The 14,468-nt window shown below is 44.9% G+C and overlaps 1 protein-coding gene across 5 annotated transcripts in view; it reads left to right on the forward strand.

Annotated features, from left to right (window-relative positions):
- Positions 1 to 3,124: 3,124 nt before the first annotated feature.
- The window catches only part of LOC115010159 (receptor-type tyrosine-protein phosphatase eta-like), a 33,596-nt gene continuing 22,252 nt past the window's right edge, over positions 3,125 to 14,468 (forward strand). For 2 of the 5 annotated variants that reach the window (XM_029434614.1, XM_029434618.1), the window contains exons 1-8: positions 3,792 to 4,122; positions 5,751 to 6,011; positions 8,418 to 8,678; positions 9,361 to 9,621; positions 10,304 to 10,564; positions 11,248 to 11,508; positions 12,191 to 12,451; positions 13,135 to 13,395. In XM_029434614.1, coding sequence (XP_029290474.1) covers positions 3,807 to 4,122; positions 5,751 to 6,011; positions 8,418 to 8,678; positions 9,361 to 9,621; positions 10,304 to 10,564; positions 11,248 to 11,508; positions 12,191 to 12,451; positions 13,135 to 13,395 — 2,143 coding nt within the window. In that variant the 5' untranslated portion in view covers positions 3,792 to 3,806. Of the gene's footprint in view, positions 3,180 to 3,791; positions 4,123 to 5,750; positions 6,012 to 8,417; positions 8,679 to 9,360; positions 9,622 to 10,303; positions 10,565 to 11,247; positions 11,509 to 12,190; positions 12,452 to 13,134; positions 13,396 to 14,468 lie in introns of those variants that run through there. The other 3 variants (XM_029434616.1, XM_029434615.1, XM_029434619.1) reach the window with 3 other exon arrangements.

The following is a 14,468-nucleotide window of genomic DNA, read 5'->3' on the forward strand; positions in this document are numbered from 1 at the left end:
CTATTAAAATGTCAAATGTATTTGTGTTCCTCTGCATGTTGGCACCATTATAAACGCTAAGTTGTTAAGAAATATAATATAAAAAAATAATAATACACGGTAGTATAGTATGGAAGAATTGGAAGTATGGCAGCAGGGTCCCACCCTTGCTGTACACAGCTTGGATGGTTCCTCGCTTCCCCCTCCTGAGGTGCCGGATGGTTTTCCAGAAGCACCTTGGTGCCGACCGAAAGTCCTTCTCCATAGCTTCTCCGAACTTCTCCCACACCCGCTGCTTTGCCTCTGACATTGCAGAGGCTGCCGCCCTTCTAGTCTTTTGGTACCCTGCAACTGTTTCCGGAGTCCTACATACCCGGAAGGACTCCTTCTTCAGTCGGATGGCTTCCCTGACCACCGGGGTCCACCACGGTGTTCGAGGTTTACCGCCCCTTGAGACACCTAAGACCTTGAGACCACAGCTCATCACCGCAGCTTCAGCAATAGAGGTTTTGAACATCGCCCACTCAGGTTCAATGCCCCCAACCTCCACAGGGATATCTGAAAAGCTCCGCCGGAGGTGTGAGTTGAAGATCCCCAGGACAGGGGCTTCCTCCAGACGTTTCTAGTTCACCCGCACTACCCGTTTAGGTTTACCAGGTCTGTCCAGAGTCTTCCCCCACCCCTTGATCCAACTCACCACCAGATGGTGATCAGTTGACAGCTCCGCCCCTCTCTTCACCCGAGTGTCCAAAACATGCGGCCTCAGATCAGATGATACGATTACAAAATCGATCATTGACCTTTGGCCTGGTACCACGTACACTTATGAGCATCCTTATGTTCGAACATGGTGTTTGTTATGGCAATTCCATGACTAGCACAGAAGTCCAACAACAAATGACCGTTCGGGTTTAGATCAGGGAGGCCCTCCCTCCCAATCACGCCTCTCCAGGTGTCTCCATCGTTCCCCACGTGTGCGTTGAAGTCTCCCAGCAAGATTACGGAGTCCCCTACTGGAGCCCCCTGCAGGACTCCATTCAGGGTCTCCAAGAAGGCCGAATACTCCAAACTGCGGTTTGGGGCATAGGCACAAACAACAGTCAGAGTTTTCCCCCCCATAACCCGAAGGCGTAGGGAGGCGACCCTTTCGTCCACCGGGGTAAACTCCAACGTAGCGGCGCTCATCCGGGGACTTGTGCGTATCCCCACCCCGGCCCGACGCCTCACACCTTGGGCAACTCCGGAGAATAATAGAGTCCAACCCCTATCCAGGAGTACGGTTCCAGAGCCAGGACTGTGCGTAGAGGTAAGCCCCACCAGATCCAACTGGTAGCGCTTCATCTCCCGCACTAGTTCCGGCTCCTTCCCCCACAGAGAGGTGACGTTCCACGTCCCCAGAGCCAGCCTTTGCTGCCCGGGTCTGGTCCGTCGAGGCCCCTGACCATCACTGCCACCCGTGTGACAGCGCACCCCACCCCAGCGGTTTTTCCCATGAGTGGTGGGCCCACAGGATGGATGTATGGGAGGCACCACGTAGCTACGTGGGGCCCCAGGCTTACTCCGGGCAGGGTCTCTCCTTTCCTTTCCCTTTTTTTCATGAAGTCGTTTTAAACCGTTCTTAGTCTGGCCCCTCACCTGAGACCAATTTGCCTTGGGAGACCCTACCAGGAGCACTAGGCTCCAGACAACACAGCTCTTAGGTTCATAGGGACACACAAACCTCTCCACCACGATACGGTGATGGTTCCCAGAGAGGCCTCTTCTATACAATATATATAGTAGAAGGTCCCTGCTCCACCTCTACATCAGTTTGGGAGTCCTTGGCCTGAAAAACATTGAAAACCCCTGCGCTATAGCTTTTAACTTTTGTAGATGTTTATCCTGTCCCAAAACACACTCAAGTGTAGATGATGTACTTGCCACAGTCAGTAGTTTTTTTCCCTGGCTCTAAATGTGTTTATTTTCTCCCTCATCTTGTATTTATCCTGCGCTCACAGAGCCTGAAGTAGTCGGATATATCTCTGTCACTAAAATCACAACATCCTCTATATCTGTGATGTGGATTAAACCAGAGGGAAGCTGCTCTTCCTATAAAGTACACTGGACTGATGGAAATGTGACTTTTCGTGACCATGTGACTGAAACAAATGTAAACATTAGTAACCTGACTGCTGGTGTCCAGTATGACATAACTGTTACTGCAGTGGCAGATGATGGCAGGACTGAAGGACACAGTGCTGCAATTTCTCAATACACAAGTAAGTAATCATTTAGATGTGGTTCCTAAAGTCAGGTAGTGAGAGTCTGCTGAAGACATCTGTGAGAGAAGACTGTCTGCAGTGATCACAAGCAGGTTGATACTCTGAGGTTACTGTAAGAGAAGTCCAGATGTAGAATAACAAGTCCTCTCAAAGGAGAAGTGGTTGACTGAGGTTTGGGCAGCAGCTACAGTGATGCTGTTGTTGTACTGGACCATGGTGAAGACAAGAGAGCTCACCTGTGAAGCAAAGCTCTGGATTGTTGTTGTCTCCTTCTGTTTTTGCTAAACAGCTTTGTCAAAAAGTCTGTTTAGACAAGAATGATGTCATTGATACAGCAGTTGAAATTAGGTTTCTCCACAGGGCGACTTGCCTCATGTTTAGGGTGAGAGATCCAAGAAAATCTTTATGTCAAACTGCTGTTACTCTGTTGTATCAGAAGTCAGATGAGGGGCTTTGATCACTTGTTAAAGATGACGCTGAGTGTCGGCCTTAAGAAGTGTGACTGTACAAACATGTTAGATGGACTTCCAGCTGCATGGAAACAGCTTGATAACATTTGTGGGATGACATGGCTCTGGTTGCACTGTTACTATCGTGACTTTGACTCAAAGAAGAATTTGCTTGATGAAATTATTTAAAAAACGGTTAATTTCCCTATTTAACACCTTTTCCCTCACAGAGCCTGAAGTCGTCAGAAACCTCACTGTCACTAAAATCACAACATCCTCTATATCTGTGATGTGGATTAAACCAGAGGGAAGCTGCTCTTCCTATAAAGTACACTGGACTGATGGAAATGTGACTTTTGAGACCATGTGACTGAAACAAATGTAAACATTAGTAACCTGACTGCTGGTGTCCAGTATGACATAACTGTTACTGCAGTGGCAGATGATGGCATGACTGAAGGACACAGTGCTGCAATTTCTCAATACACAAGTAAGTAATCATTTAGATGTGGTTCCTAAAGTCAGGTAGTGAGAGTCTGCTGAAGACATCTGTGAGAGAAGACTGTCTGCAGTGATCACAAGCAGGTTGATACTCTGAGGTTACTGTAAGAGAAGTCCAGATGTAGAATAACAAGTCCTCTCAAAGGAGAAGTGGTTGACTGAGGTTTGGGCAGCAGCTACAGTGATGCTGTTGTTGTACTGGACCATGGTGAAGACAAGAGAGCTCACCTGTGAAGCAAAGCTCTGGATTGTTGTTGTCTCCTTCTGTTTTTGCTAAACAGCTTTGTCAAAAAGTCTGTTTAGACAAGAATGATGTCATTGATACAGCAGTTGAAATTAGGTTTCTCCACAGGGCGACTTGCCTCATGTTTAGGGTGAGAGATCCAAGAAAATCTTTATGTCAAACTGCTGTTACTCTGTTGTATCAGAAGTCAGATGAGGGGCTTTGATCACTTGTTAAAGATGACGCTGAGTGTCGGCCTTAAGAAGTGTGACTGTACAAACATGTTAGATGGACTTCCAGCTGCATGGAAACAGCTTGATAACATTTGTGGGATGACATGGCTCTGGTTGCACTGTTACTATCGTGACTTTGACTCAAAGAAGAATTTGCTTGATGAAATTATTTAAAAAACGGTTAATTTCCCTATTTAACACCTTTTCCCTCACAGAGCCTGAAGTCGTCAGAAACCTCACTGTCACTAAAATCACAACATCCTCTATATCTGTGATGTGGATTAAACCAGAGGGAAACGGCTCTTCCTATAAAGTACACTGGACTGATGGAAATGTGACTTTTGAAGACCATGTGACTGAAACAAATGTAAACATTAGTAACCTGACTGCTGGTGTCCAGTATGACATAACTGTTACTGCAGTGGCAGATGATGGCATGACTGAAGGACACAGTGCTGCAATTTCTCAATACACAAGTAAGTAATCATTTAGATGTGGTTCCTAAAGTCAGGTAGTGAGAGTCTGCTGAAGACATCTGTGAGAGAAGACTGTCTGCAGTGATCACAAGCAGGTTGATACTCTGAGGTTACTGTAAGAGAAGTCCAGATGTAGAATAACAAGTCCTCTCAAAGGAGAAGTGGTTGACTGAGGTTTGGGCAGCAGCTACAGTGATGCTGTTGTTGTACTGGACCATGGTGAAGACAAGAGAGCTCACCTGTGAAGCAAAGCTCTGGATTGTTGTTGTCTCCTTCTGTTTTTGCTAAACAGCTTTGTCCAAAAAGTCTGTTTAGACAAGAATGATGTCATTGATACAGCAGTTGAAATTAGGTTTCTCCACAGGGCGACTTGCCTCATGTTTAGGGTGAGAGATCCAAGAAAATCTTTATGTCAAACTGCTGTTACTCTGTTGTATCAGAAGTCAGATGAGGGGCTTTGATCACTTGTTAAAGATGACGCTGAGTGTCGGCCTTAAGAAGTGTGACTGTACAAACATGTTAGATGGACTTCCAGCTGCATGGAAACAGCTTGATAACATTTGTGGGATGACATGGCTCTGGTTGCACTGTTACTATCGTGACTTTGACTCAAAGAAGAATTTGCTTGATGAAATTATTTAAAAAACGGTTAATTTCCCTATTTAACACCTTTTCCCTCACAGAGCCTGAAGTCGTCAGAAACCTCACTGTCGGTGAAATCACAACATCCTCTATATCTGTGATGTGGATTAAACCAGAGGGAAGCTGCTCTTCCTATAAAGTACACTGGACTGATGGAAATGTGACTTTTCGTAGACCATGTGACTGAAACAAATGTAAACATTAGTAACCTGACTGCTGGTGTCCAGTATGACATAACTGTTACTGCAGTGGCAGATGATGGCAGGACTGAAGGACACAGTGCTGCAATTTCTCAATACACAAGTAAGTAATCATTTAGATGTGGTTCCTAAAGTCAGGTAGTGAGAGTCTGCTGAAGACATCTGTGAGAGAAGACTGTCTGCAGTGATCACAAGCAGGTTGATACTCTGAGGTTACTGTAAGAGAAGTCCAGATGTAGAATAACAAGTCCTCTCAAAGGAGAAGTGGTTGACTGAGGTTTGGGCAGCAGCTACAGTGATGCTGTTGTTGTACTGGACCATGGTGAAGACAAGAGAGCTCACCTGTGAAGCAAAGCTCTGGATTGTTGTTGTCTCCTTCTGTTTTTGCTAAACAGCTTTGTCCAAAAAGTCTGTTTAGACAAGAATGATGTCATTGATACAGCAGTTGAAATTAGGTTTCTCCACAGGGCGACTTGCCTCATGTTTAGGGTGAGAGATCCAAGAAAATCTTTATGTCAAACTGCTGTTACTCTGTTGTATCAGAAGTCAGATGAGGGGCTTTGATCACTTGTTAAAGATGACGCTGAGTGTCGGCCTTAAGAAGTGTGACTGTACAAACATGTTAGATGGACTTCCAGCTGCATGGAAACAGCTTGATAACATTTGTGGGATGACATGGCTCTGGTTGCACTGTTACTATCGTGACTTTGACTCAAAGAAGAATTTGCTTGATGAAATTATTTAAAAAACGGTTAATTTCCCTATTTAACACCTTTTCCCTCACAGAGCCTGAAGTCGTCAGAAACCTCACTGTCACTAAAATCACAACATCCTCTATATCTGTGAAGTGGATTAAACCAGAGGGAAGCTGCTCTTCCTATAAAGTACACTGGACTGATGGAAATGTGACTTTTCGTGACCATGTGACTGAAACAAATGTAAACATTAGTAACCTGACTGCTGGTGTCCAGTATGACATAACTGTTACTGCAGTGGCAGATGATGGCAGGACTGAAGGACACAGTGCTGCAATTTCTCAATACACAAGTAAGTAATCATTTAGATGTGGTTCCTAAAGTCAGGTAGTGAGAGTCTGCTGAAGACATCTGTGAGAGAAGACTGTCTGCAGTGATCACAAGCAGGTTGATACTCTGAGGTTACTGTAAGAGAAGTCCAGATGTAGAATAACAAGTCCTCTCAAAGGAGAAGTGGTTGACTGAGGTTTGGGCAGCAGCTACAGTGATGCTGTTGTTGTACTGGACCATGGTGAAGACAAGAGAGCTCACCTGTGAAGCAAAGCTCTGGATTGTTGTTGTCTCCTTCTGTTTTTGCTAAACAGCTTTGGAGCTGCAACAATTAGTTGGTTAATTATATTATTAATAATTTAATTGAATACTTTAACAAGTAACAAGGCAAGTATTTTGATGATCAATTAATTGTTTTAAGTTTTTTTTGCAAGCATATTTAGTTATTTTAGCTATTAAAATGTCAAATGTATTTGTGTTCCTCTGCATGTTGGCACCATTATAAACGCTAAGTTGTTAAGAAATATAATATAAAAAAATAATAATACACGGTAGTATAGTATGGAAGAATTGGAAGTATGGCAGCAGGGTCCCACCCTTGCTGTACACAGCTTGGATGGTTCCTCGCTTCCCCCTCCTGAGGTGCCGGATGGTTTTCCAGAAGCACCTTGGTGCCGACCGAAAGTCCTTCTCCATAGCTTCTCCGAACTTCTCCCACACCCGCTGCTTTGCCTCTGACATTGCAGAGGCTGCCGCCCTTCTAGTCTTTTGGTACCCTGCAACTGTTTCCGGAGTCCTACATACCCGGAAGGACTCCTTCTTCAGTCGGATGGCTTCCCTGACCACCGGGGTCCACCACGGTGTTCGAGGTTTACCGCCCCTTGAGACACCTAAGACCTTGAGACCACAGCTCATCACCGCAGCTTCAGCAATAGAGGTTTTGAACATCGCCCACTCAGGTTCAATGCCCCCAACCTCCACAGGGATATCTGAAAAGCTCCGCCGGAGGTGTGAGTTGAAGATCCCCAGGACAGGGGCTTCCTCCAGACGTTTCTAGTTCACCCGCACTACCCGTTTAGGTTTACCAGGTCTGTCCAGAGTCTTCCCCCACCCCTTGATCCAACTCACCACCAGATGGTGATCAGTTGACAGCTCCGCCCCTCTCTTCACCCGAGTGTCCAAAACATGCGGCCTCAGATCAGATGATACGATTACAAAATCGATCATTGACCTTTGGCCTGGTACCACGTACACTTATGAGCATCCTTATGTTCGAACATGGTGTTTGTTATGGCAATTCCATGACTAGCACAGAAGTCCAACAACAAATGACCGTTCGGGTTTAGATCAGGGAGGCCCTCCCTCCCAATCACGCCTCTCCAGGTGTCTCCATCGTTCCCCACGTGTGCGTTGAAGTCTCCCAGCAAGATTACGGAGTCCCCTACTGGAGCCCCCTGCAGGACTCCATTCAGGGTCTCCAAGAAGGCCGAATACTCCAAACTGCGGTTTGGGGCATAGGCACAAACAACAGTCAGAGTTTTCCCCCCCATAACCCGAAGGCGTAGGGAGGCGACCCTTTCGTCCACCGGGGTAAACTCCAACGTAGCGGCGCTCATCCGGGGACTTGTGCGTATCCCCACCCCGGCCCGACGCCTCACACCTTGGGCAACTCCGGAGAATAATAGAGTCCAACCCCTATCCAGGAGTACGGTTCCAGAGCCAGGACTGTGCGTAGAGGTAAGCCCCACCAGATCCAACTGGTAGCGCTTCATCTCCCGCACTAGTTCCGGCTCCTTCCCCCACAGAGAGGTGACGTTCCACGTCCCCAGAGCCAGCCTTTGCTGCCCGGGTCTGGTCCGTCGAGGCCCCTGACCATCACTGCCACCCGTGTGACAGCGCACCCCACCCCAGCGGTTTTTCCCATGAGTGGTGGGCCCACAGGATGGATGTATGGGAGGCACCACGTAGCTACGTGGGGCCCCAGGCTTACTCCGGGCAGGGTCTCTCCTTTCCTTTCCCTTTTTTTCATGAAGTCGTTTTAAACCGTTCTTAGTCTGGCCCCTCACCTGAGACCAATTTGCCTTGGGAGACCCTACCAGGAGCACTAGGCTCCAGACAACACAGCTCTTAGGTTCATAGGGACACACAAACCTCTCCACCACGATACGGTGATGGTTCCCAGAGAGGCCTCTTCTATACAATATATATAGTAGAAGGTCCCTGCTCCACCTCTACATCAGTTTGGGAGTCCTTGGCCTGAAAAACATTGAAAACCCCTGCGCTATAGCTTTTAACTTTTGTAGATGTTTATCCTGTCCCAAAACACACTCAAGTGTAGATGATGTACTTGCCACAGTCAGTAGTTTTTTTCCCTGGCTCTAAATGTGTTTATTTTCTCCCTCATCTTGTATTTATCCTGCGCTCACAGAGCCTGAAGTAGTCGGATATATCTCTGTCACTAAAATCACAACATCCTCTATATCTGTGATGTGGATTAAACCAGAGGGAAGCTGCTCTTCCTATAAAGTACACTGGACTGATGGAAATGTGACTTTTCGTGACCATGTGACTGAAACAAATGTAAACATTAGTAACCTGACTGCTGGTGTCCAGTATGACATAACTGTTACTGCAGTGGCAGATGATGGCAGGACTGAAGGACACAGTGCTGCAATTTCTCAATACACAAGTAAGTAATCATTTAGATGTGGTTCCTAAAGTCAGGTAGTGAGAGTCTGCTGAAGACATCTGTGAGAGAAGACTGTCTGCAGTGATCACAAGCAGGTTGATACTCTGAGGTTACTGTAAGAGAAGTCCAGATGTAGAATAACAAGTCCTCTCAAAGGAGAAGTGGTTGACTGAGGTTTGGGCAGCAGCTACAGTGATGCTGTTGTTGTACTGGACCATGGTGAAGACAAGAGAGCTCACCTGTGAAGCAAAGCTCTGGATTGTTGTTGTCTCCTTCTGTTTTTGCTAAACAGCTTTGTCAAAAAGTCTGTTTAGACAAGAATGATGTCATTGATACAGCAGTTGAAATTAGGTTTCTCCACAGGGCGACTTGCCTCATGTTTAGGGTGAGAGATCCAAGAAAATCTTTATGTCAAACTGCTGTTACTCTGTTGTATCAGAAGTCAGATGAGGGGCTTTGATCACTTGTTAAAGATGACGCTGAGTGTCGGCCTTAAGAAGTGTGACTGTACAAACATGTTAGATGGACTTCCAGCTGCATGGAAACAGCTTGATAACATTTGTGGGATGACATGGCTCTGGTTGCACTGTTACTATCGTGACTTTGACCCAAAGAAGAATTTGCTTGATGAAATTATTTAAAAAACGGTTAATTTCCCTATTTAACACCTTTTCCCTCACAGAGCCTGAAGTCGTCAGAAACCTCACTGTCACTAAAATCACAACATCCTCTATATCTGTGATGTGGATTAAACCAGAGGGAAACGGCTCTTCCTATAAAGTACACTGGACTGATGGAAATGTGACTTTTGAAGACCATGTGACTGAAACAAATGTAAACATTAGTAACCTGACTGCTGGTGTCCAGTATGACATAACTGTTACTGCAGTGGCAGATGATGGCATGACTGAAGGACACAGTGCTGCAATTTCTCAATACACAAGTAAGTAATCATTTAGATGTGGTTCCTAAAGTCAGGTAGTGAGAGTCTGCTGAAGACATCTGTGAGAGAAGACTGTCTGCAGTGATCACAAGCAGGTTGATACTCTGAGGTTACTGTAAGAGAAGTCCAGATGTAGAATAACAAGTCCTCTCAAAGGAGAAGTGGTTGACTGAGGTTTGGGCAGCAGCTACAGTGATGCTGTTGTTGTACTGGACCATGGTGAAGACAAGAGAGCTCACCTGTGAAGCAAAGCTCTGGATTGTTGTTGTCTCCTTCTGTTTTTGCTAAACAGCTTTGTCAAAAAGTCTGTTTAGACAAGAATGATGTCATTGATACAGCAGTTGAAATTAGGTTTCTCCACAGGGCGACTTGCCTCATGTTTAGGGTGAGAGATCCAAGAAAATCTTTATGTCAAACTGCTGTTACTCTGTTGTATCAGAAGTCAGATGAGGGGCTTTGATCACTTGTTAAAGATGACGCTGAGTGTCGGCCTTAAGAAGTGTGACTGTACAAACATGTTAGATGGACTTCCAGCTGCATGGAAACAGCTTGATAACATTTGTGGGATGACATGGCTCTGGTTGCACTGTTACTATCGTGACTTTGACCCAAAGAAGAATTTGCTTGATGAAATTATTTAAAAAACGGTTAATTTCCCTATTTAACACCTTTTCCCTCACAGAGCCTGAAGTCGTCAGAAACCTCACTGTTGGTGAAATCACAACATCCTCTATATCTGTGATGTGGATTAAACCAGAGGGAAACGGCTCTTCCTATAAAGTACACTGGACTGATGGAAATGTGACTTTTGAAGACCATGTGACTGAAACAAATGTAAACATTAGTAACCTGACTGCTGGTGTCCAGTATGACATAACTGTTACTGCAGTGGCAGATGATGGCATGACTGAAGGACACAGTGCTGCAATTTCTCAATACACAAGTAAGTAATCATTTAGATGTGGTTCCTAAAGTCAGGTAGTGAGAGTCTGCTGAAGACATCTGTGAGAGAAGACTGTCTGCAGTGATCACAAGCAGGTTGATACTCTGAGGTTACTGTAAGAGAAGTCCAGATGTAGAATAACAAGTCCTCTCAAAGGAGAAGTGGTTGACTGAGGTTTGGGCAGCAGCTACAGTGATGCTGTTGTTGTACTGGACCATGGTGAAGACAAGAGAGCTCACCTGTGAAGCAAAGCTCTGGATTGTTGTTGTCTCCTTCTGTTTTTGCTAAACAGCTTTGTCCAAAAAGTCTGTTTAGACAAGAATGATGTCATTGATACAGCAGTTGAAATTAGGTTTCTCCACAGGGCGACTTGCCTCATGTTTAGGGTGAGAGATCCAAGAAAATCTTTATGTCAAACTGCTGTTACTCTGTTGTATCAGAAGTCAGATGAGGGGCTTTGATCACTTGTTAAAGATGACGCTGAGTGTCGGCCTTAAGAAGTGTGACTGTACAAACATGTTAGATGGACTTCCAGCTGCATGGAAACAGCTTGATAACATTTGTGGGATGACATGGCTCTGGTTGCACTGTTACTATCGTGACTTTGACTCAAAGAAGAATTTGCTTGATGAAATTATTTAAAAAACGGTTAATTTCCCTATTTAACACCTTTTCCCTCACAGAGCCTGAAGTCGTCAGAAACCTCACTGTTGGTGAAATCACAACATCCTCTATATCTGTGATGTGGATTAAACCAGAGGGAAGCTGCTCTTCCTATAAAGTACACTGGACTGATGGAAATGTGACTTTTCGTGACCATGTGACTGAAACAAATGTAAACATTAGTAACCTGACTGCTGGTGTCCAGTATGACATAACTGTTACTGCAGTGGCAGATGATGGCAGGACTGAAGGACACAGTGCTGCAATTTCTCAATACACAAGTAAGTAATCATTTAGATGTGGTTCCTAAAGTCAGGTAGTGAGAGTCTGCTGAAGACATCTGTGAGAGAAGACTGTCTGCAGTGATCACAAGCAGGTTGATACTCTGAGGTTACTGTAAGAGAAGTCCAGATGTAGAATAACAAGTCCTCTCAAAGGAGAAGTGGTTGACTGAGGTTTGGGCAGCAGCTACAGTGATGCTGTTGTTGTACTGGACCATGGTGAAGACAAGAGAGCTCACCTGTGAAGCAAAGCTCTGGATTGTTGTTGTCTCCTTCTGTTTTTGCTAAACAGCTTTGTCAAAAAGTCTGTTTAGACAAGAATGATGTCATTGATACAGCAGTTGAAATTAGGTTTCTCCACAGGGCGACTTGCCTCATGTTTAGGGTGAGAGATCCAAGAAAATCTTTATGTCAAACTGCTGTTACTCTGTTGTATCAGAAGTCAGATGAGGGGCTTTGATCACTTGTTAAAGATGACGCTGAGTGTCGGCCTTAAGAAGTGTGACTGTACAAACATGTTAGATGGACTTCCAGCTGCATGGAAACAGCTTGATAACATTTGTGGGATGACATGGCTCTGGTTGCACTGTTACTATCGTGACTTTGACTCAAAGAAGAATTTGCTTGATGAAATTATTTAAAAAACGGTTAATTTCCCTATTTAACACCTTTTCCCTCACAGAGCCTGAAGTCGTCAGAAACCTCACTGTCACTAAAATCACAACATCCTCTATATCTGTGATGTGGATTAAACCAGAGGGAAACGGCTCTTCCTATAAAGTACACTGGACTGATGGAAATGTGACTTTTGAAGACCATGTGACTGAAACAAATGTAAACATTAGTAACCTGACTGCTGGTGTCCAGTATGACATAACTGTTACTGCAGTGGCAGATGATGGCATGACTGAAGGACACAGTGCTGCAATTTCTCAATACACAAGTAAGTAATCATTTAGATGTGGTTCCTAAAGTCAGGTAGTGAGAGTCTGCTGAAGACATCTGTGAGAGAAGACTGTCTGCAGTGATCACAAGCAGGTTGATACTCTGAGGTTACTGTAAGAGAAGTCCAGATGTAGAATAACAAGTCCTCTCAAAGGAGAAGTGGTTGACTGAGGTTTGGGCAGCAGCTACAGTGATGCTGTTGTTGTACTGGACCATGGTGAAGACAAGAGAGCTCACCTGTGAAGCAAAGCTCTGGATTGTTGTTGTCTCCTTCTGTTTTTGCTAAACAGCTTTGTCCAAAAAGTCTGTTTAGACAAGAATGATGTCATTGATACAGCAGTTGAAATTAGGTTTCTCCACAGGGCGACTTGCCTCATGTTTAGGGTGAGAGATCCAAGAAAATCTTTATGTCAAACTGCTGTTACTCTGTTGTATCAGAAGTCAGATGAGGGGCTTTGATCACTTGTTAAAGATGACGCTGAGTGTCGGCCTTAAGAAGTGTGACTGTACAAAGATGTTAGATGGACTTCCAGCTGCATGGAAACAGCTTGATAACATTTGTGGGATGACATGGCTCTGGTTGCACTGTTACTATCGTGACTTTGACTCAAAGAAGAATTTGCTTGATGAAATTATTTAAAAAACGGTTAATTTCCCTATTTAACACCTTTTCCCTCACAGAGCCTGAAGTCGTCAGAAACCTCACTGTCACTAAAATCACAACATCCTCTATATCTGTGAAGTGGATTAAACCAGAGGGAAGCTGCTCTTCCTATAAAGTACACTGGACTGATGGAAATGTGACTTTTCGTGACCATGTGACTGAAACAAATGTAAACATTAGTAACCTGACTGCTGGTGTCCAGTATGACATAACTGTTACTGCAGTGGCAGATGATGGCAGGACTGAAGGACACAGTGCTGCAATTTCTCAATACACAAGTAAGTAATCATTTAGATGTGGTTCCTAAAGTCAGGTAGTGAGAGTCTGCTGAAGACATCTGTGAGAGAAGACTGTCTGCAGTGATCACAAGCAGGTTGATACTCTGAGGTTACTGTAAGAGAAGTCCAGATGTAGAATAACAAGTCCTCTCAAAGGAGAAGTGGTTGACTGAGGTTTGGGCAGCAGCTACAGTGATGCTGTTGTTGTACTGGACCATGGTGAAGACAAGAGAGCTCACCTGTGAAGCAAAGCTCTGGATTGTTGTTGTCTCCTTCTGTTTTTGCTAAACAGCTTTGGAGCTGCAACAATTAGTTGGTTAATTATATTATTAATAATTTAATTGAATACTTTAACAAGTAACAAGGCAAGTATTTTGATGATCAATTAATTGTTTTAAGTTTTTTTTGCAAGCATATTTAGTTATTTTAGCTATTAAAATGTCAAATGTATTTGTGTTCCTCCGCATGTTGGCACCATTATAAACGCTAAGTTGTTAAGAAATATAATATAAAAAAATAATAATACACGGTAGTATAGTATGGAAGAATTGGAAGTATGGCAGCAGGGTCCCACCCTTGCTGTACACAGCTTGGATGGTTCCTCGCTTCCCCCTCCTGAGGTGCCGGATGGTTTTCCAGAAGCACCTTGGTGCCGACCGAAAGTCCTTCTCCATAACTTCTCCGAACTTCTCCCACACCCGCTGCTTTGCCTCTGACATTGCAGAGGCTGCCGCCCTTCTAGTCTTTTGGTACCCTGCAACTGTTTCCGGAGTCCTACATACCCGGAAGGACTCCTTCTTCAGTCGGATGGCTTCCCTGACCACCGGGGTCCACCACGGTGTTCGAGGGTTACCGCCCCTTGATGCACCTAAGACCTTGAGACCACAGCTCATCACCGCAGCTTCAGCAATAGAGGTTTTGAACATCGCCCACTCAGGTTCAATGCCCCCAACCTCCACAGGGATATCTGAAAAGCTCCGCCGGAGGTGTGAGTTGAAGATCCCCAGGACAGGGGCTTCCTCCAGACGTTTCTAGTTCACCCGCACTACCCGTTTAGGTTTATCAGGTCTGTC

This window comes from Cottoperca gobio, chromosome 6, assembly GCF_900634415.1.
Source record: "Cottoperca gobio chromosome 6, fCotGob3.1, whole genome shotgun sequence".
In the NCBI taxonomy this organism is placed as follows: domain Eukaryota; kingdom Metazoa; phylum Chordata; class Actinopteri; order Perciformes; family Bovichtidae; genus Cottoperca; species Cottoperca gobio.